Source organism: Brachycentrus maculatus, unplaced genomic scaffold, assembly GCF_059751285.1.
Source record: "Brachycentrus maculatus isolate JH-2025_06_01 unplaced genomic scaffold, ASM5975128v1 h1tg000608l, whole genome shotgun sequence".
Lineage (NCBI taxonomy): Eukaryota > Metazoa > Arthropoda > Insecta > Trichoptera > Brachycentridae > Brachycentrus > Brachycentrus maculatus.
Genome location: NW_028281347.1, coordinates 234,278 through 259,058, shown reverse-complemented (window position 1 = coordinate 259,058; position 24,781 = coordinate 234,278). Strand labels below are relative to the sequence as shown.

At 33.7% G+C, this 24,781-nt stretch overlaps 1 protein-coding gene across 7 annotated transcripts in view; it reads left to right on the top strand.

Annotated features, from left to right (window-relative positions):
• LOC148301102 (uncharacterized) overlaps positions 1-24,781 on the top strand; it is a 154,132-nt gene that overhangs the window by 26,843 nt on the left and 102,508 nt on the right. For 6 of the 7 annotated variants that reach the window (XM_088273821.1, XM_088273822.1, XM_088273818.1 and 3 more), the window contains 3 exons: positions 13,277-13,397; positions 17,612-17,743; positions 21,617-21,759. In XM_088273821.1, coding sequence (XP_088129947.1) covers positions 13,277-13,397; positions 17,612-17,743; positions 21,617-21,759 — 396 coding nt within the window. Of the gene's footprint in view, positions 1-12,774; positions 12,852-13,276; positions 13,398-17,611; positions 17,744-21,616; positions 21,760-24,781 lie in introns of those variants that run through there. The other variant, XM_088273827.1, reaches the window with a different exon arrangement.

Sequence of the window (24,781 nt, the reverse complement as noted above, 5' to 3'; positions counted from 1 at the left end):
TTATTTCATGTCGCCATGATTAGTACCTAAAGCGCAGGACTAATGAATAAATGGTCGAATACAAAAACAATACGTCTATACGATTCAGTGCTCTAGGTATTGTTGGGTACTGATAAGGGTTAGAAGAAAGAACGTACAATGTACATTGTTATATTAACTGTATTTACTGTATATTAACTGTATTAACTGTCTATTTACTGTAAAGGTAAAATGGCAATTGAAATGGACTGTCTGGGGGGAAAATGATAGATATAAAATACAGAGATAGGCGCATAATTCACACACTGTATAGGCAAGAAGCTGCTATAGTTCGATGTGACAAAAAGCAAAGAGAAGCAAGAATAAGACAAGGTGTAAGGCAAGGATGCATTTTGTCGCCAGTGCTTTTTAACGCATATATACAGTGCGCAACGGACAGACTAAGAGAGCGAATGAATCACAGAAAAGGTCTGAGAATCCAGGGACAAAAAGTAGATATGATTAGGTTTACAGACGATGTTGCTTTGATTGCCGATAGCGAAGAGGAACTCCAAGAAGCCCTATCAACCACGGAGGAGATCCTCATGAGCGAATTTGGCATGAAAATAAATAAAGAAAAAAACGAAGTAATGGTCGTAGGCCGGACCGAACAGCGAGCGAGAGTGTCCATGTCTGAAGTACTCCTAAAAAATGTGAAAGAGTTTGTCTACCTCGGAAGCAGGATCTCTTGGGATAGCCGGTCAAAAGGCGAGATTTACAGTCGCATACACCAAGCAAGTCTTGCGTTTAGTAGTAAATCAGTGATATTCCAATTAAATAACATAGATCTGAAACTACGCAAACTTCTTGTCAAAACGTATGTATGGAGTGTGCTACTGTATAGCTGCGAGACATGGTGCCTATCTGAGAGATAAGAATAGGCTGAATGCGTTCGAGATGTGAACCTATAGAAGAATGCTCGGGATATCCTGGAGAGACCACATCTCCAACGACGAGGTACTCCGATTAATCAAACAAAGGAAGCACCTACTCGCGACTATCTCCAAGAGACGCGCCGAATGGATCGGTCACGTGTTAAAACAAGAGTGTTTCCTGCACATAATAATGGAGGGGACGATCGAGGGGATAAACGCCAGAGGACGCCCACGCCGCGAATACCTAAGCCACTTTTACGAAGACATGGGCTGCTCGACGTATGACGAGTTGAAGAGGGTTTCGGAAAATAGACGAGAATGGCGAAGGAGATTTCATCTGTTGCTGCAGGCCAATCCGCAGGATTGAGACCAGAGAGAGAGACACGAATAGTTGAATCTTAAAATACGTGGGTGTAAATTTAACCATTACTTCTTTGTAGATTTTTATTGAATCCTATGTAAGAATGATTGATTCAATAAAGATATAAGTGAACATTTTTTGTCCCATGTTTCATTTTATCAATATTAAGAATATACTAAGAACTAAAATAGACGTATTCTTTTTTACTCTAGTAGGTACGTCGGTTGAGCTCGACATAACGTTTATAGTGTCATTTAAAATAAACATATTTCAGCGCAAACAAGTCGATCAAGGTCGTGAGACTCATCGCGAGTCGTGAACTATATAGACAGCTCTTGTACATGATTTGTGGAGAAGTCTGGTAGATCAGCGAGCTGTAGTAAAACACCGTGGATCTTCCCATATTTTTAGCAGCGGCTAGTTGGCTGTGTTGGGACGCCTACAAAAGCATACGAAAATCTGCCAGTCGGGGAATAAAACCAGCCATTACCGGTATAATTGCGTCAGCGGTTAACAGGAAATAGGGGATTAGAGAGTCGTCTCCCACTCTTTCTGCTTTAAAGTCTTTATTAAGGACCGCATCTCAAATTGAAGGGGATCTCAATACTATCATTAAAGAGTATCATTCCAGCCATTTGGCAGGGCTATATGATACACTTGGCGTGAAGGTCCAGTAACCATCCCACTGGATATAAAGACTCATAGGGATTCTCGAGGGACCTACATGCTACCATCGACACTTGTATACGTTCTAAGAGAATAGACTATAAGCTAGACGAGAAATACGTTTGTTTCAACGCCATGTCAGCAATCAGATTGTATTAAAGAAATCTTCTATCCAGAGATACACAAAACTGTTTACATTAAAATATTTACTCCGAAACTTGACTCGAAAGTCTTTAAAAAATCTGCTAAAACGGTTAGGAAAGTGTCTGAATATCGATGGGGAGAGGCTTCAGCACATGAGTTTCGCAGATTATTATTATTTTCCTTGTTGATTTAGAACGATTGAAGAGTTGAAAGTAGATTCAGCAAACTAATTGGACTAACGATGAATTTAATTACCACCATTGGTGTCAATAGTAGACTGCAACTTGTAGTTAAGGTTGACCATTATACGCACATTATATACGCACATCTGGGTCACAAAATTTCCGCCGACAGGGACAATTACACCAGTGAAGTAGAATTAATGTCGCGTGGGTGGCGTTAGGAAAATTGCACTCCACATTTCAAAGCTCCATTCCGATCCATAATGACTGGAGTGTGCGTTCAATGTGCACTTCTCGTCATAGCATTCGAAGCGGAGTCAATTACCCTGGCCAACCATTCATAGATATTGAATAAAGAATATTTCAAATACTTGAAAGCGGTCAGGTCAGGAGTCGGAACCACCGCCGAGTGTGTATGGGGGGATGTATAAATGTGGCCAAGGCGAAGATCGTGTGCAAAGATAGATTGGTGTAGCGTTCTATTCTTCTGCCAACCCCTGCGGGGAAGTGGCGTGATGGTTAGTTAGTTTAATCATATTAAGATTTTGTATAAATGTGTCATCAGACACGAATAACCTTTTTGGGTAGGAGTTTCTATTAAAAAAAAAGTTCTTCGACTTTGTCGAGATATTGCTCTTTGAAAAATCATGATTGCTACCTTTTTTATTCTTCTTCTTCTTTATGAGCCCTCTATCCTCCGCTGCTGGATATAGGCCTCTTTCGTATCTTTCCATTTCCTCTGGTCGGTTGCTGCTTGCAGCCAGTTTCTACCCCCCAGAGCAACTATGTCGTCGGACCATCTCTTTTGGGGTCTTCTGACGCCTATTTTGTTCTCCCAACGACTCCATCTTAAAAAAATTCAGGTCCATCTTTGGAGTACCTAATACCAGCGTGTACAAACATTTGGATAAAAGTACTCGAAATATTGTTTCGCGCATATAATTCTTGTATGTAATTAATGTTATGAAAACGCGATAAGATAAATGCCTTTAAATGCCTTTTGAATAAAGTGCAATAATTCACGGTCACAAGGACTATGATGAAAGATTCGTACAGCATCATGCAGATACTAGTTAGAGCGATGACTCGGAGATGTGCTACAGTTACTCCTTATTATTGGAGGTCTTGAACGGGAGCAAACCGGCTGACGAATATCGAGTTGCTTTTGTGAATTACAATATTATGCTCTTTTTTGCACCACTCGACTTATTGACAGGATCACGTCATTGCTTTGTATTTATTTAACTGTAAAAATAACGTTTTTAGGTTTAAGGACGTATTTTTTTATATTCATATATGTACATACATATATGAAACATATGCACGTCATAAACAATTTTGTTTTATATACTTTTATAAGAAAGTACGCAGTCATGAAGTGTGTTTTTTTATTTATTTAAAAAAAAAGTGGAATTACACAATCTGAACGATGAATGATAATGAGTGTTATATTACCATACCACAAAGTTAACAATGCTTTTGATAAACAAAATTATAAATAAGTATTAATATATAATGTGCCCTCGATACGGGAAAACTCAGTGAGGGCACATTATTGTTATTATGTATATTTATGATGAAATATAAATAAATTTTAAAATTCGATTTTTTCTGTCCAAATATCTGATTGTGTATTTTTTATTTACATATTTAACGTTTTCATATCAAGCTATCAATATTATGCCGATGTCACTATATAGGGAACTCGCAAGCTGATCCAATTTCAATAACAACAACACGTATCTCCACGCGCATTTTTTTTAGAATGCATATTGAAAAAATATTTTTCATAATATTTGAAACTCCTTACCTTTCAATTACTCTTTTCTTTTCGAAGCCATATATTTATTTCGAAGAAAAACTTAAGAAAAGCTTGTATAATCATATATTTGTATGTACATGTATCTCGTAAAGACTTGAAGGTGGAGCACCCTATGGGCGCTTGTCCACTACCCGGAATTACACGGAATTTTACCGACCGGCACGTTAGTTAGCGTTTTAAAACGATGATTGGCTTCGATTAGCTTGTGCTTTTGTCCATATTTCTTCGGATCGGAGCTCTTGATCGGTGCGTGAACACGTTGCGCGTAAATTCGATCTCGCTAAACTGTCGTAGTCGTTTTTATTTTTCACAACCGGACTGCCGGACGGTGAAATCCCGTGTAGTGGACAAACGCCTTACCGATGTGATTTTTTTTCAGATCGATTAGGTGCGTCCTTCTAAGTCAATGCACGTATGGGTAGCCTATTATTTTATTAAATATATCGTATTTAAACGTATTCCTTGCTATTTCGACAGGTTGGCTATGGCTGTTTCGGTAGTTTAAATCACCGTGGTTCTGATGTATTAGTGCCATCTCTGAAAGCTTCTACCACATTCCCAGGTCCGGTATAGAAACTCTTGGTTTCCATACAGACCCATCAATTAAAAAAAATGATAAAAAAACTAATTTCAAAGATAAAAAAAAATTAAATTGGAATAAACTGTTGTTTTATTATATTAAAAGCAAAATTTAGGGTGTTTCCAAATACTTGTTCACAAATCTGAATTATCTCCAATTATAGGAGTTTTTCATTTTATTTTTTCACATCTCACCAATAGATGTCTCTAGTGAAGTTCTAGTGATTCAAGAACAACTTTTCGAAATTGGTTCATATATTTAGAACTTTGAGTAGTGTGGCTGTCGATAATGGGTAAAATTGGTAAATATTGCACGTATGTAAAGTGATCACTTGAACCAGCCCATGGCGGTCGTCAGCTCCGTAAATGCCCAAACTTCCATATTCTTCTTCATCTTTGATGAGATGTCAAAAATAATATTAAACGCAGTTACACCACGAAATGTCAGTACAAAACTAAAATCTAACAGCGTAATTTAGTTTTGTTTTTAATCTAGCAGCGTAATTTTGTTTTGTTTTTAATCTTTACTGATCCGTTTGATTTTGAATTTGTTTTACATAGATGTAACCTACGCGATAAACCATCCCCTGACTACCGATCACTAGTTGCTAGGAAATTGGTTTACGTCTTTGAGTTTTTATGGCTCTTTTATGTTTCTTCTAGTACCTTCAAGTGTCGCTTAAATTCACGGAGTATATTTGTGTATTGACTGGCCGTATAAGAAAACTCTCTCACTTCGATATTCGTAAAAAGTGGATAAAAAGACTCTTTTTCATTATTACTTTAACTTATTTGGAAATTTTACAGAATAGTTACATAAATCGAGTCATTCACATAAAATGACTTACACAAATTACCTGTACTATTCCAGTTATAAAATTCCCTATTTTTGTAATTTTAACTTATTTGGAAATTTTACAGAATAGTTACATAAAGCAAGTCATTCACATAAAATGAGATACACAAAGTACTTGTACTATTCCATTTACAAAATTCCGTATTTTTCTAAATTTTTACTTATTTGGAAATTTTACAGAATAGTTGCATAAAGCAAGTCATTCAAATAAGATGAAAAATACAATACTTCTACTATTCCAGTTACAAATTTCCACAATTGTAAATTTGATAAATTACCTGAAACCGGGGCGGGTGAGAGGAAAAAGAAAAAAAGGAAAGATCAAAGCTCAAGTCAAAGACACATTGTATGAAACTAGACATACACCACGATAAAAATGTCGAGTTACAATGTAGGCGATCTCATTACTGATAATGACGAGTAGAACATCAAAATCCCCATATTCATCGTTAACTAATTTAGATGAACGATAAATATAGGAACTATGTTTAGTTTTTGTTCTACTTGCGGGAAGGGCTAAGGTGTCAGTTGTCCTGAAACTAACCACATTTTTCTCAATCCGAAATGAGGAAAAGGGCGGAAAATATTTAATAAATGCGCGACAATCGTCGTACGTGTACCTACAGGGGGTAATGCTAGTAACTATATTTAAAATAATACCTCCTTGCGCACAAGACGCGCAACAGATTCGCGTTTCATACGAACATCTGATAGCAATTTACTGTCTCTCAAGATGCGTAGCTATCGAACGGCTAAATAAAATGTGCGTCTGTATGTAATTTAATGGATGAGCGCAGCAGCGCAAATGCGCGACAGATAGACGCGCTAATGACGCGCGATAGTCGCTTGTCATGTTGATTATTATAAAAGAGTTAACATTTGTATAATTCCATTTATTGAGAATTATTTCATTACACACGACTAGTTTCGAAATCTTAATTTGATTTCATCGACATATGATTACTATTGATGTTTGAGTAATCAGTCGATGAAAACAACTGTAGTTTTCGAAACCAGTCGTGTGAAATAAAATAAAAGTGGTATTATACAAGTGTTTAATTTTGTTTAAATAATCAAAATGTCATTCCAAAAAGTTAATGCCGAATCAATAAATAATACGCTTGTCATGTGTTTGGTATCTAAAATATCCCAAATAATGCTTGGTCCAGTGACGTTATGTAGGTAAACACAAAGGCGAAAGTAATGGTCGTTTCTATTCAAATATATATTTCCAAAATCTTCGCATTCCGCGTTTGCAAAAGGCAAATCATTGAATGAAAAAAGTCTCGATATTCGCGGTTTTGTTGTTCACGAGCTAACATAGAATGTAACTCCCGCCAATACAGAAGGACGACTGTCTACAGTTCAATCCACGAATGAAATCTGTTTTAATATAACTCTTTCTTCGTTATATTTTTTTAAAAAAAGTTATCCTCGGTATCAAATGAAGGAGTAAAGTTATGAATGAATTCTTAATTGCATCGTAGTATCTCACTAATTGGTAGTATAAATACCGAGTATAGCAATCAATCAGATCATTAACCAACGAATAGTTGTCGTCGAAATGCAAGCGAGATGCGTCACACCGCCAAGTTCAACAAACTCGAGTAATTTGCCTTAATCAAAATCCCCATCGAGTAAGGAAAATGTCATTTAACTATCCACGAAGATATGTCACAAGTTTGCGGGAAATGTACTGCTTCATTTTTAACTTTTCAAAAGTTGTTCAGTGAATTCGAGAAAGGCAGAAAGAGCATAGAATACGACGGCCGACAGGGTCGGAAAATCGATAACAAAACGAAGGTGAAAAGGATAGCTGAGACCACTGGCACCGTTGTTATTATTTTACGACCGCCTGCATTTTCGGAAATCAGTGAAGGATGGGTAAAAACCTGTGAATAATTTTTAAACCTTTGTTGTAAATTTTCTAAAACAAATATTTGCAAAATTGTTGTTGATAAAGAATGCTAGATTCTTCACTTTGCTTTAAAGTAATCAGAAGTCTATATAGTGGCACATAGAAGCCGAAGCAGTTCGAGGTGATACGTTCTGCTGTGAAGGTAATAGCTACACTTTTCTGGGATTCTTAGAAAATTTAACTGATAGACTACAAGGAAATGGGTATTAATATCACCAGAGAATACAGTAGAACTTCTCAAAACGCGAATATTTTGTTACTTGTTTTATGAAACATCCATCATGTGAAACATTTCTTCCCATATAAATCAATGTGAAATACTGCAATATAATGCGTTCCATGCCGAAAAAAGACTCTATTATATTAATTTTAAGCGTTTATTAAAATAATACTACATACTTACTTATAAATTGATAAGGAGCATAACATCCTGGAAAGCCATGTCGATTTGCAAAAAAACAGTAAAAAGTCGAAATAACTACTTTATTATTTATAAATTTAAACTAACTAACCATCACGCCGCTTCCCCGCAGGGGTAGGCAGAGAGAATAGAACGCCACACCACTCTATCCTTGCAAACATTCTTCGCCTCTTCCAAACGTGGAGATGCATGAACGCATGCATCTCCTCATACATACCCGCTGATTGTTTCGACTCCTAACCTGACCACTTTCAAGTATTTGGCATTCTTGATCGTGCCAAGTTTTTCTCGGTCTTCCTCTGCTCCTTTTTCCAATAACATTCGCCTCATGAATTTGTTTTACCGTTCATTCCTCACTCATTCGTTCTACATGTCCAAACCATGTCAACACACTTTTCTTAATTTTATCGATAATGCTTGTCTCAGCTTTGCATTCCTTCCTTATTCCTTATTTCTCATAAATTTATGATACATACTTAGTTATTTTTTTACTTGAAAGCTGTGTAGAGACATTTGTTTTTGCCTACGCTTCAATTTTTTTTGAAAATGTGCATTATCATTGAATAAACTTGTAGAATGCATATCAACCTCTTCTCAATGTGCGATTCAACAGTTTTCCCTGCTTTCAACATTTATTCTACTAAGCCACGATATTGTTGCTGTGCTACTTCTCCTTCACTAACAAACTCTCTTCCATAACTTCTGCGAAACACAATGCAACTTCATAAACTCTTCGGTGGTCAGCTCTTGACTGTGCTCTTCCACAAGTTCATCGCCTCTAAATCCACCTTTCTACGTCACTCGTTCTCCGGAATTTCGGCTGTTGAGAGAGCATTTTTTCACGATCTATTTAGCTCATTATTCGAATTACTCGTTATAAGAGGTTTCACTCGCCATTCTACATCATTTAGGGAGGTGCTCAAAGGGAAAAGGCGTGGGGAATCAGCTAGAGGGATATACTGCTCCTATACGACAATGCACCGGTGCACACAGCTCAAGTACGAAGGGTGCAGTTCAGTTGAATGTGGTTTCGTGGAAATCAATCACCAACTGCGTTTACAACATTTTGTGTCCAAATACTTGTTCACAAAATCTGGATTATCTCCAATTACAGGAGTTATTTTCATATTATTTTTGACATCTCATCTCATGTGTGTGATTATAATCCAGGGTTTGGACCTCACATACTAATATAAGAGTTTCTGCTTAGTAAAAAGCTTCTTTACATCTCACCAATAGATGTCTCTAGTGAAGTTCTAGTGATTCAAGAACAAGGTTTCTAAATTGGTTCATATATATAGAACTTCCAAGAATTTGAGTGATGTGGTTGTCAATAATGAGTAGAATTGGTGAATGTTACACGTGTGTAAAGTGATCACTTAAACCAGCCTATGACGGTCGTCAGCCCCGTAAATGCCCAGACTTCCATATTCTTCTTCATCTTTGATAAGATGTCAAAAATAATATACCAACTGCGTTGTCTAGAACTGACATCGAGTATTTTTTCTTCTTGGTGTAGGTCTTGTTGCCTGTTTTTAAGAGGGATTAGCCTCCTGCTATGTTGATTGCCAGCTGTCAATCCATCTCTTTGGTGGTCTGCCTGGGAGTTGTCGGTGCAGTGGGATTTGGAGGAGTCTGGATGGTTCCATTCTCCTCACATGCACATACACATTGTCTTCTTCGTTGTCTTCCCCGTCTAACGACATCTTTGATTCCGCATATTATATCTCGTAGACTCTTGCCAGATATGCTCCTTGGATTCTTCATTTCTGACACTTTTACCGCGTTTTTTGTTACTGCGGTGTCCGCTCTGCATTCAGTCCCATATGCCATGTATTTTTTCTGTTAATTTGAGAGATATTTTTTTCGTGGGATACGTTTTACCAACGAAGACTCATTAAAGGCGGCGATTAATTATAATTAAAATGCGATACCATTTTGCCGCCAAAATAATTATTTTGGCGGCAAACTGGTATCGTATTTTGTTGAGGGCTTAAACAAATGAACAAAATAAGTCTAAACGAAGTAAAAAAATATATTTTTAATACTGATAAATACTTGTATTTTTATTATATACACGAATATTTTAGCTTTATAATATTTTTGTGGCATTACTGGTGATTAAAAATATAAATAAAGTAGGCCGTAATCTGGAAAAAATTGACTAGAATATGCGTTTCATTGATTATGAAAACAATTTACATACGGTCCTAGGTTATATCGTGGGGTAGTTACAATAATTAATTTACTTCGAAAATTACGTTTTCGATTTGGTCTTTAAAAACGGTCTGTATATTTGTTAAATTATGCATTGAATTGATCGATATTTTTTGTTTAATCTTGATTTTTGTTCATTTCTCTCAATCCTTATTTATTTATTTCAGTCTTTTTTTCCGTGTAGGATTTTTAACAGTGCAGTTATATTTAAAAAATAAATAAGTATCTTGTACTCTTGGATTATTTTTGATACATATACAGGGTGGCACAACATTAATTACTATTAATATATCAGAAGATGTTATAATTTTTGCAAATGACGTCGTACGTCAAGAATATTGACGTTTGTGAACTAGACAGCTGCAGTATAGGGTGGCGCATAATTAACCATTAAATTTTGTTTTTAAATATTTTTTAATGAAAAAATGATATTGAGTAAAGAAAATATTTGTTTGGACCTTAAATTTTTTTTCTGGAAAGAGAAAAAGATGATCCGTCAAGTGGCTGCCGCCAGTGTTGATGCACATTTGTTCCCTTTTTATATGTATACTGCAGCTGTCTAGTTCATAAATGTCGAATATAATTGACGTACGACACCATTTCCAAAAATTATAACATTCAGATAGGGTGATAATTTTTATGCCACCTGTATAATGTATTTTGTATCACCTCATAACCAGTTTCTAGAGTTTGTAAGATTTTAGATGGAGTATAAATATATTGATAAAATTACGATTCGTGCACCATTGTTTCGCTGCCATAGGGCGTTTGTGCACTACCCGGAATTTTACCGTCCGACAGTCCGGTTTTTTTTAAATAAAAGCGACTAAGACAGTTTAGCGTGCTCAAATTTATGCGCACGCACCGATCACGCACCGATCAAGCGCACCGATCCGAAGAAAGACGTCCAAAAGCACAAGCCAATCATCCGTTTTATCATACTAAGTGGACTGCCGGACAGTAAAATTCCGTGTAGTGCACAAGGGCCCACATCGCGTCTAGTTTTTTGCGGTTTGGAACATCTTTCACGACATCATATGCCTGAAACATATATCATACTTGTGTACAATGAAAAACGTTAGATATTTTATTACAGACATTGTTTACAATAAGTTTCATAACAAACCAGTTTTCTATTGTTTCATAGAAACGACGGGGGGTTTATGGTTTTAAGACATTACATTTATTTTTTTTATATTTTTATGTTCATGTATCATCATTTCGTGAGAAAAGTAGTATTCTCATTTATTCAATCAATTTTTTTTTGATTTATCTTGATTTTAAAATCATACCGACTATCTTTGATAGTGATAGTATTCTCATTTATTCAATCGAACAGGTGCCGTTGCGTTGTTGGGTAGCCGCTCGACTGCGAAACTGGCGTCACGGGTTCGATTCCCGCCAATTGCAAAATGAATTCAAGAAAGATTTATTTTCAATTGGTCTGAGTGTGTGTAATGTATTTTTCACATTTACCTTCCCTATCCTTACTATCCTACCTGAAGACTAGCATCTAAAATAGACGCTTTGCGGGTTATTCCTTTAAAGAAAAAAGAAAATAAAGTAAATGATTTTTTTATTTATCTAGATCATCGCCGCTATTCTTTGATTTTTATAGATTCTCATTTATTTAATCAAACAAATTTTTGATTTCTCTAGATTTTAAAATCATTGCGGCTTTTCTTTGATAGTGAAAAGAAAGGAATAAGTGATATTCAGTCATTCTTCAGTTAAAGGGGTAGTACCTTTCGTTGGCTATTGCAGGCGTGTGGGGATGATTTCTATTCAGTTATAGAAGTATTTTTTCTAAGCGCGTGATGCGTTAATTTTTTTTGATTAATCCGAATGGTAAACTTTTCTAGAGCTTTCTCTGAAATGTGGTGGTAATAAGACTACATCTGTCTAGTTTTGAAATATACTAAGGGTCATAGGTTTTTTTCATAATTGGCAAGCCTTACAATGTTGGCAATATTTTTTATTCGATTTCTATCCGGCCGTGTATTTTTTACTTTTGTTTTCATTTATAAACATGTGTTAGAAAAACTGCTACTTAAAAATCTGTGTCTGAATAAAGACGTTTCAAGTCACTGTTACCAATTGGTATCTAGCAGGTGATTGTGATTTTTTGGGGTTAAAAATAAAGTTTTTTTTTACTGTTTTACGTTTGCCAAAAAGTTTTTTTTCTCAATTTATAATCCTTTCGTGATCATATGTCCTTGTATTATCACAACACAAAAATTAGTTTTATGTAAAAAGTTTTTTTTCGTCAATTTATAATCCTTTCGTGATCATCATCTGTGCTTTTTGTTATCTCAATATAAAAATTAGTTTTATGTAAAAAGTTTTTTTTCGTCAATTTATAATCCTTTCGTGATCATCATCTGTGCTTGTTGTTTTCTCAATATAAAAATTAGTTTTATGTAAAAAGTTTTTTTTCGTCAATTTATAATCCTTTCGTGATCATCATCTGTGCTTGTTGTTTTCTCAATATAAAAAATAGTTTAATGTTTTTTGTCAATTTTAACCCTTTTGTGGTCATCTGTGCTTCATTGTATTATGTCACTAATGTAAAAAGTTATGTACATAATTTTAATCCTCAATTTAAACTGCGTATTTCTGAAATGGTAATATTGTTTCTAAGTTTCCTCTCTGCATTTACCTTAGAGAAGAGTAAATAACAAAAGTTAATAAAACACACCTGTTGGCTGTACATTTCTTCACATTGCTGCTCGATGTTTTTGCAACTAAAATATTGGCGAGATTTTCTTTTGATTCCTATTGATGAAAGAGTAGTAAGTTCAGTGTTCGATTAATTTTTTGAATGAATATTTCCAAATTCTGGACTTCGTGTAAAAATATATTTTTTTATTAGTGTATTTTTTATTATTTGACGTTTCTTCAAGAATTCAATATCAATCAAAAATTGATTCCTTAGTCTTAAGATTTTTTGTCGTGATAATATAAACTATTATTTGCATTTTTATCACTTTAAAACTAATAACATTATTGATTCACTTATACTGCTTTTTTTGTTGTTGCAATGATTAAAGATATATTTTGTTTTGTTTTTTAGGATCATTGAATTTGCCATTTTTTCCAAATAAATGACTAATTTTCGTATTAAAATATTATTTTAATTCATGGATATAAGCAATTGGGTTATTTTCACTACATTTTTCATTTTTTTAAACTTTATTTCTATTTTAATTTATTGCAGGAAGTATCTAATTTCGGGGCAGAAAATTCAACACCTTCGAGCCATGGAAAGGAAAAGTCATCCCCCAAGGACAAAGAAAAGTCGTCTAAAAAAGATAAAGCCGTCAAACAAAAATCTGCAGGTGAATACAATTTTTTGCCATAGTATTTTTAAAAATAGTTTTGTTGAAAAAAAAGACGTTCAGGCTGCTGATTAGGGAAATGTAGAGTTATTGGAAATACGGGGTGATTAGGAATAGTTCAATAAATCATGTTTCCCATATATCGCTACCATGCATTTAGCACACCGCGAAATATTCAGTGTGAGCTCATTATTCAAAAGGGCTAGGCTAGCTACGCACACTATCAACGGTAAGTTCATTTAAATTTTTATTATTATTTCTTTGTAATATCTGTGTTTCACATATATTACAAGGAAACAAGATTTAATTAAAAGTCTGTTTATGTACATTTATTTTTCCATCTATCCAAATTCGATGTTTATTTTAAACTTTTACCGTTTTGTTTTATTTGTTAAGTTAGCGCCATCTTGTTTTTCTTAACGATTTGACAGGGGTAATTGAGAACATTCTCAATTACCCCGAGTTAACTTATCTTGTTGAAATGTTTAACTTATCTAATTATTCATTGTACTTAATTAACGTTTCAGATGTCGCAGAAGCGTATAAAATAGACCACAACGCAGCACAGTCAAGAAAATTATTAAATCTTTGTCTAACCATTGATGAGCCAAGAAAAGGTTGGGATACAAGATTTACTAGGGGTCAAGAAAATCTATTACAAAAATACGTATTGGAAAGCCATAAGTCTATTTATGTGTTAACACCAACTTCTTTGAGAAAACATCCATACATGTTTGATGAGTAACTTAAAAATTAAGTTTGTATAGCTGACAAAGACCGCTTCTGTCAATAATAATTACTGCACATTAATATCAACAACAACAATAGTAGCAAGTCGTTTTTTCTGTGGTAATCATATAGAGTTTGGTGCCAAAGAAAGTTCGGAATTACCATTTCAACTCCAAGAAATCTGCTGCCAAATTGCATACTTGTAGAAACCTATGGCTACAATGCTCCATGGGAAAAGACTTGCTGATATTGATTCAGTCGGTTCAAAAAAGGCAATTTTGACTTGAGCGGCCAGAAACGAGAAAATCTGCAAAAAAAGTTTAAGGACACTGAATTGCAAGCTCTCTTGGATGACAACAACACCCAACAACAAGGATCGCTCGTCGTGCAACTGAGAGTTTCTTGCCCGGCCATTTCCAAGCCCCTGCATGGCATGGGAAAGATTCAAAAGATTGGAAAATGGGTGCCTTACTAATTGGATGAAAGGCAGCAGGAACGACGTCGCAATACCTGCGAAATGCTGCTTGCACGAAAAAAAGAAAAATGTTTTATTAATTGGATTGTTACTGGCGACAAAAAATGGACATTTTCCAAGAATCTCAGGAGCACGAAATAGTGGGTTGACCCCGGTTAACCAGTGACATCGCCCGCCAGACCGGATTGCTTAGGAAAAAAAAACAATGCTGTGTGGGATTTGGTAGGTATCGTCTACTACGAACTCCTAAAACCGGGAGAAACTGTCAACGCACAACGCTACTGTCAACAACTGATCAAACTCAACCGAGTTCTGTATGACACAAGGTCCGATAACCGGCAAAAACACAAGCATCAACTTTTTCTCCACGACAACAATCCATCGCACACTTCAACTTTCGTTTGCAACTACTTGGAGGCACTCAACTCCACCCACTTTAATCACCCTACCCCACCCACTTTATTCACCAGAAGCCATGCGTTTGCTGAACAGCACTTAAATTCATACGAAAGCATCCGAAAGAGGCTTGCCGACTGGTTCGCATCGAAAACCGAGGATTTTTATTGACAAGGTATCCATAACTTGTCCGTAAGATGGGGAAATGTGTAGCTAGCAAGTAATACTTCAAATAAACCATTTTTTAAAATTTTATTCCAGCATTTTTGTGTTTTTCTTAGTAAAAATAGCAATTCTGAGGTAACAGACCTGGTATGTATATGTAATTTTGACAAGACTTGCTCTTAGTTGCCAGTTTATGTAAATTTAAAACAAAATAGTGCCCAGAGGGATAAAACAAGTTCGTGAAGCTACAAGTGGTGAATGTGGGGTTACAGCAACAGTTGTTTGTTCATTTATTGCCAATGGATTTTATGTGCCACCCCATATCCATTTACAAAACGACCATAAAATGAAGAAGAAAGGTTTAAGAAACTTCGAATGTTTTCTTGAAGAAGAAAATAAAGCTTTATACATATTTTTATATTTTCTGCAAGCAGGTATTAGAAAGTCGTCAAAACGGGCTTGGATAATGTGTTTAAATTTTTTTAAACTGGGAGCAACTGGTGATAGTACTAGCAAGTATAATATAGTACTACAAGGATGCGCTTTGCGTTTTTTACCAAATCATTTTGTTGCAAAGATATATTTCTGATTTTACTTGTTTTTAATACCCTATATCGTTTCAATTTACACTACATCTCGATCTCAATTATTCTAGTAGGTATGTACATATTAAGTAAATAGGAACGGCGAGGAATATTTTTTTTTGGTAAAGTATTTGTCTTTTGAAATAGAAATTACAATTTCGGTACATAATTTGGATGGAAATTTTAAATAAACATCAAAAAAAATAAAAATTTGTTTATTTTTCTTTTATGTTCCTCAGGTATTCCCAACAACCCTACTTTCCATTATATTAGGTTTTTTGGAACATCGATAAATTACACAGCTGGAATATTACACATATTTCAATATTACACTTATATAGAGGCGAACCTATATAGTAATAAACATATTTTGTAAAATGTTAATTTTTGTAAAAATTGGACTTCTTAAGTATTGGGTAGCTAACATATCGCTCACTCCTTTCAAGAACATCATAAATCCAAAATCGTCAATTTTCAGTTGTACATGTTTTCGGAATGCCCAGAAAATGTACTATATCCCAGCAAAAGAGGCATATTTTTAACTTAATATTTACCCGCTACAGGTCAAAAAGTGTTGTTTTTACATTTTGAAGAAAAGGTATTGTTTAACTATATTTTTTTTTTAATATACTATTTAATATAATATTTTCCAAATGGAGAAAAAACCTTCAGGCTTTACCTAAAAAGATCCGTTGAACAGTAAAAAGTTTAATAAATGACTTGTTATTTATTTTTAATACATTGTATTTTATTTTTAAACTTTAAAAACGTTCTCCTGAAATATCAAGTTTTTTGATTTATGACGTTCTTGAAAGGAGTGAGCGATATGTAAAGTACATAGAGTCAGAATAGTGAAATGGCCACATGAACAAATATTTGACACGGTAACTCTGTTTTATATTAAAATAATCCAATATTGTCAACGTAAGTTCTGCCATTTCTTGCTAAATCGTCTGAATAAAAAATTCCATTTGTCTGTGTAATTCACAAAATCAGTACCATGCTCGGCTACAACAGAAAACAGATGGTGATGCACCTACTACCTCAAATATGTAGTTTATCTAGTACAGATTAAGCTATCAATTGTTAACACTCCTTCCGTGTGTTAATAGTGGTTTTGACCACATCAACGACGATTGAATATTGTTTCTAACAGACTATTACTGTCCCTGCCTCCGTAGCGTAATAGTCAGCACGCTCTGTTACCATTCTGGAAGTCCTGGGTTCGATTCCCAGTAGGGGGGGGTTCAAATAAATATAAGTGATTTTTTCACTCTAATATTTGTTCAATATTACCCTGGATTGGTACCTGAAGCGGAGGCTGATCACCTTTCCTTAATGTTTTAATGATTGAGATAACTCTGTGTTCATATGATGCAGTGCCCTATGCACCATTGAGGTGTGGATAAGGGTTTGAAGAAGAGCTCATACAATCTTCAGTTTTGCTATTCATGAATTTATTTAAGAGCATCAAGCATCATCATCTGTGAAGTAATTTTTGTAAGATATGATAAATTTCTCGACAGAAATATCTGTTTATTTTAAGTGAGTATGAAAGTCTGGATGTTCACGTGGCTTATGACCTGGCTTAAATGTTCACTTTGTTGTTTAACAGTTCACTTAATGTATTAATTAACCAAACTTACAGATAATCTTCCCAGTGATTGTGGAGAGTGAATTGTTTAATTTTATGTTGAGAATATAATTTTGTTAATAATAATGCTTAGAATTAATTTTTTTGTCAAAAGACATGCTTTTTTGAAACAGATGCTATGTTATACGTTCTTGGATGCAATTTAAACTACATTTAGTACCACGATCTTGTATATTTTTAAAAATAATAATGATTTGGTTTGAATTTTCAGAACGGGAACTTAGGGAAAGAGACAGAGAGAGATCGAGTTGCGGCTCCAGATCCACCGGCGGCTCTCGCAGCAGTTCCCGAGAAAGAAGAGGATCGGAAGAAGAACAGCCCTATTACCAACAAACTATCCATGGTATTTTTTTCATTAAAAATTATTTACTATTTATTGCATAGTCATCATTTTATTAAGTTGTATATAAATTTATTTATTTTTAATAAAAATATACTTAGTAATAGAAAAAAAAAAGTGCCTAACAATATAAGATCATTAGAGTGGACCTCTCATAACCAGCATAATTCGTTCCAGAATATTACTTGTGAACCCTTAGAGTGCGAACCGTTGATAGATCAACTCTCTATCAATGCGTATAAAGTGCGGAGCGTCGGGATACCGACTGTTGCGCAAATTAATTTAGGTATCGACCTATACGGACGTGTCTTAGCGCGCGCATGTTTAACGTTTTTAATAAGTTAATAACATTATAAATAACAACATCTTGAGTGTGTCCAAATACTTGTTCACAAAATCTGGATTATCTCCAATTACAGGAGTTATCTTCATATTATTTTTGACATCTCATCAAAGATGAAGAAAAATATGGAAGTCTGGGCATTTAAGAACAAGGTTTCTAAATTGGTTCATATTTATAGAGCTTCCAAGAATTTAAGTAGTGTTGTTGTCAATAATGGGTAGAGAATTGGTGAATGTTACACGCGTGTAAAGTGATCACTTAAACCAGCCTATGACGGTCGTCAGCCCCGTAAATGCCCAGACTTCCATATTCTTCTCCATCTTTGATGAGATGTCAAAAATAAAATTTATAAATAACCATTTAAAATTATTTTGCTGTAAATTTAACATTGATTTTTTATTTTTTTAAGTAAAAGTTTTTTATTTCTACCGACAAAATGTCTAATTCGTCAAGTAGTGATGATTAAAAGCAATTAGCAATTTATGCAAAATATGTGAAAATAAGCTCACCACTATAAGGGTTAAGCGAACATTTTTTGTTTAGACTGGCGCGGAAATCCCGGCTCACAAGAGAATGTCGTGAAAAAGGGCCCTTTCTTTGTAAATCGTTATTGCAAATATCGTTCATTAAGAGAGCAACTTTTTCACATCTTTTCTTTGCTTGCTATGCGAATAACGCGTTATGAGAGGTTCCACTGAACATGGCACTTGTCATTCAAAAAATAACTTTGTTATATTAACACATCTTGGACGGGTATTTTTACGCCTGTGGACTGCTGGCGACGGGATTCGATAATTATATACGTATATAGCTTAGACCTTAACAAAGAGATTGGTACATGATATTCATAGCATTTATAACATTCAAGGCAGGCGCTGTGGCGTAGTTGGGTAGACGCCCGACTACGAAACTGGCGTCGCGGGTTCGATTTCCGCCAATTGCAAAACGAATTCAAGAAAGATATATATATATATATATATATATATATATATATATATATATATATATATATATATTTATATATATATATGTATATATATATACATACAGATATATATATATATATATATATATATATATATATATATATATATATATATATATATATATATATATATATATATATATATATATATATATATATATAACTCACTAAGCAATTCCTGTTTGTCTGATTTCGAAATGAGGCCAGCACAGAAGGTAAAAATACACTTTACGTCTTTAAGCATCAATCGACTGAACGGGTAAAACCCGTCCTAAGTGTGTTAACAGTCTAAAGCAACTATTTTTTTGTTTTAGCACTAAATTTTTCATTGTTTGTTTTTAATTTAACGTTTTTCTATTTTTTATTAAAAGGAAATTTTGGTATCTCTTGAATATAACTGCAATATAAATTGAATATGAAACATTTTTTTATTTAAAGGAATAATAACTTAAGTGTTTATTCCTTCAAAGGATTTTTTTGTGTTTGTACATGTGAAGAGCATTGTTTATTTTCTTCATATTGTTATGATTTAATTTTTACAAGGCTTCATTTCTTGCCCAGGATAGCATGTTGAGAAATTGATTGTTCGTATAAGAATTTAATAATATAAATTACAATGTATTGTTGAAATGAATTTTCCAAATTAGCATGTATTACTAATGCTTATGGTCAGATTCTCAACTAACTACTCTGGGATCTTGTGTGTCTGTTGTCTTATGCAGTTCATAAATGGAGTGAAAATAAATGTGCACACCGTGAATTTGCATTTTATTACCTTGTTTGTAAGGTTTTATTTACATATTCAAATTAGTGCAGCAATCATTCAGGTGAATGTTTGCGTTCAGTGCCAGATAACAGATGAGAATATATCGCTCACTCCTTTCAACAACGTCAAATATCAAAAATTATTAATTTTCAATTGTGCATGTTTTTGGAATGCCCAGAAAATGTACTATATCCCAGCAAAAGCGGCATATTTTTAACTTAATATATACCAACTACAGGGCAGAAAGTGGTGTTTTTGCATTTTGAAGAAAAGGTTATGTTGAATTTTCTTTTTTTAGTTTTACTAAATATTTTTCAAATGGAGAAAAAAACATTCAGGTTTTACCTAAAAAGATCTGTTGCACAGTTAAAAGTTCAATAAGTGGCTTGATATTTATATATTTATATATTTAATAATGTTCTTAAACTTTAAAAAACAAGTTTTTTGATATATGATGTTGTTGAAAGGAGTGAGCGATATGTGATTGTTGACTTGTATGTATTAGCAGTAATGTTACATAAGTTTATTATGAGTATGGCTACATAACCCCAAAAGTTTTAGCCATCACTGCACTCTTTTACTTACCTATGGATATATAGCCCGGAAGGTATAAGCCATCACTGCTATTCTCTTTTACCTACCTATCGGTATATAACACCGAAGTTTTTAGCCATCACTGCTATTCTCTTTTACCTACCTATGGGTATATAACCCAGAAGTTCTTAGCCATCACTGCTATTCTCTTTTACCTACCTATGGGTATATAACCCAGAAGTTCTTAGCCATCACTGCTTTTCTCTTTTACTTACCTATGGATGTATATCCCGAAAGGTATAAGCCATCACTGCTATTCTCTTTTATCTACCTATGGGTGTAAAACCCCAAAGGTCTTAACCATCATTGCTATTCTCTTTTACCTACCTATGGGTATATAACCCCAAAGGTCTTAACCATAATTGCTATTCTCTTTTACCTACCTATGGGTATATAACCCCGAAGGTCTTAGCCGTCACTGCTATTCTCTTTTACATACCTACTGGTGTATAACCCCGAAGGTCTTAGTCATCACTGCTGTTCTCTTTTACCTATCTATTATTTCTTTTCCTCATAACAGAAATATCCTTCACCCTGGACTTCTTCATTCTGGTTATCTGTATACCCTCTACTATATTTCATTCCCAAATTTAAGAATCTGGAGGGCAAAGACTCTTGGCTTTCCCTTCATGTAATTAATGATCAAGTTGAAAACGCATTATCTGATGTGTTACCCTGTTAAATAAAAATCTATCAGAGAAAGCTAAACTGGCAGTACACAACGGAGTCCTGGTTTCGACCCTAATGTATGGAAGTGAAACATGGAGTTGGCAAAAGAAGGATAAAAGTAGACTGAATGCAGTCAAAATGTGATCTCTCAGAAGAATGTGCGACAAAACAATATATGAAAGATGTTCAAATAGTGAAATAAGGAAGAAATGCAAAGCTGAGATAAGCATTATCGATAAAATTAAGAAAGGTGTGTTGAGATGGTTTGAACATGTAGAACGAATGAGTGAGGAAAGAATGGTAAAACAAATTTATGAGGCAACTGTAATTGGAAAAAGGAGCAGAGGAAGACCGAGAAAAACTTGGCATGATCAAGTATGCCAAATACTTGAAAGTGGTCAGGTTAGGAGTCAAAACAATCGGCGAGTATGTATGAGGAGATGCATGAATGTGGAAGAGATATTGATTACACTCTTATAATTACCAGAAATATTACCCAAATTGCATTTATTTCTACAGGTACATCTGGAATCAGTCGACGACCTGCATTATTTGGGGCCTTCCGGCCTAAAATCAAATCTGAAACTAAGGAGAAAGATCCAAAGTCTCCCGATGTCAAGAAGCAGTTGACTATCATGCAACAAGTCAAAGCGGCTGTGCAGGTACATTATGTTTCATCTTGTAATTTTCTATACTCAATTTACCGAATGTACCGTAATGGGCTACTATTCAATATTTTCAATAGCCATTATTTTTTCATGACTAGTAATGAATTGGCAACGTATTTTTGACATCTTCTACAAAAGAAAATAAATGATTGAAGTTTTGTACTGGCATTTCTTGGTGAAACTGCATTTTAATGAATAAAATAACAACTATGTATGTAGTTTTTTTCACTTTCATTTTATTTAACCAGCTACCGTGTTTTGTCATAACTGACATCATTAGACTGGGTCTGATTTGTCCATTCTGATGATGTCGATAACGATGAAACCCTGTTGCTGGTCAAAAAAAATTAATGTGGAAAAAACTACATTATTGTTATTTTACTCTATGAAAAGAAATGAATTTCAACAAGCGACTTACAAGACTTGCGGAGCTTTCAAAATCAGTTGAAATGACATATAAAACAGCAGAATACAATCACAGTTCCGGGTTCGGGAATAGAAATGAGTTTGTAAATGTTGTAATATTCATGTACGTAAATGCTCCTTTCTTCTACAAGTCTAGCTTACTGGTAAAGTATAAATAATAGTACGGCACTGCATTTGATTTCAGATCTATTTGTGTACGTAACTATTCTGTCTCCTATGCAAATATTGATAGTTCAAAGTATAAATTATAGTTTTGATAAGATGTGTTATCAAATATCTCAAACATTAAATAGATCACCAAGCCTTCAGATCTGATCTTTGCAGATCATGATATGTTTATCTTTTTATTATGCTTGCTGTTTATTTTTATATCCATTAAAATATAATATTTCTTACTAAAAATTCTAAAAAATTATTATAAACTCTATTTGGAGTATTAATTTAATAATTATGTATTGTTTTAATACTCCATGATAAACTTGGTATTATTAGCTGAAAATTTAAGCATTTTTTAGAAATTTAAACGTATTTAAAGATTTTCATAGATGCGAAGAGAAGTCATATATTTTTATAAACCGCCCTACACATACGAGCGTACATGATATGTTTATTTTTTCCGCACCATTGCGCTAACCATGTGCCAAAAATATTTAATGCGAGACAGAGAGAGGGAATATGCTAACGAAAAAGCACATCAGTTCCGTCCTAAAAGCACCTATTATGGTAAAAAAAATCAGGTTTGAATCCAACAAACATTACATTCTTAATTCTGTAAAAAAAATAATAATTCTAGATTCAGAAAGTAACCCGATAGTAGGGTGGTTAAATAAGACATCATTTTAGTACTTTTAAAACCTTAGTTCTTATGATTAATTTTGCTCATACTTTTTGACAGTTTTAGATTGATGATTAAATAATGCCAATAATCACTAATATAATATATCAAACCTGCCCCTTGTTTTCCTGAGACTCTCCCAGCTAAGGGTGCTTTTTGATAATCACTTTACAAAATGTATGATTTTGCATTTTGCAGGAAAGTTCTTCATTTTTTAAAATAAAAAATGCGCTTATTTGAGAGAAAAAAATAAAAATCGAATAAGCCAAAGTATTTTCCATCATTAGCCACTACTTTTTCCCATTTTTCTGGCAATAGATAAATCCCGCGTCAAACAAACGTCTTTTGAGGCAATCCAGGCATCAACCCAATTTTTGACATCTGCACATGAATTGAAGTGTCGCTCTTCTAAAGGATGGGTAATGGTTTGACCAAGTGGTAGTCTAATGGTGCCATGTCTGGTGAATAAGGCAGGTGCGATTAGAATCTCCCAACCCACATTCTGTATGTAGTTTTACCGTGGTCGGGATATGAGTTTGGGAATTATTTGTCTTGAAAAAATATCTTGCTGTGCCTGTTGTCCAATTCTAGTCATTTTTCAGCCAGTGCGTGCTTTAATCATAATAATTGTCAGCGGTAGATTTCCCCGAGACCATTTCACTTGGTTTGAGGCGTTCATAATGCACCAAACCCCTCTGATCCCATCGTGTGCAGAGCATTTAGCATGAATATTACAATTAGGGGTTTCTATTGCGTCAATGGGACGGGTGTGCCTCGTCTAGTACGGTATTTCATGGGAATAGGGTTATCGTAATTTATTATTTTTTGACATCTCATCAAAAATGAAGAAGAATATGGAAGTCTGGGCATTAACAGGGCTGACGACCGTCATAGGCTGGTTTAAGTGATCACTTTACACACGTGTAACATTCACCAATTCTACCCATTATTGACAACCACAACACTCAAATTCTTGGAAATTCTTTATATATATATATACATATATATATATTTAAATATATATATATATATATATATATATATATATATATATATATATATATATGTATATATATATATATATATATATATATATATATATATATATATATATATATATATATATATATATATATATATATATATATATATATATATATATATATATATATATATATATATATATATATATATATATATATATATATATATATATATATATATATATATATATATATATATATATATATATATATATATATATATATATATATATATATATATATATATATATATATATATATATATATATATATATATATATATATATATATATATATATATATATATATATATATATATATGTATATATATATATATATATATGTATATATATTTATTTTAAACAGAAATTAAAACATCCCGCACAATCAATTGCCTCGCATACAACAACACTTTTCTTTATCGGTATAGTTGTTTAGTAACCTCGTATGGACATTGTGAGTAAACTAAATTATTAAAAACTTATTATGATAACCTCTAAAACATGAACACACACATAAGTCAACTTTACAAGTTTAACAAGTTATCACCCAGTACTTTGTCTGAACTCATAAATAACTGTATAAATTGTAGAGTACACAATTAGATATTCGTCATTTATTTATTATATATAATTTTTTTTTAAATTTCATCTTGTTTCAATAGCTATCCTTTGTTCTATAGTTATCCGTAGTGTAGTGGTCAGCGAGTTTG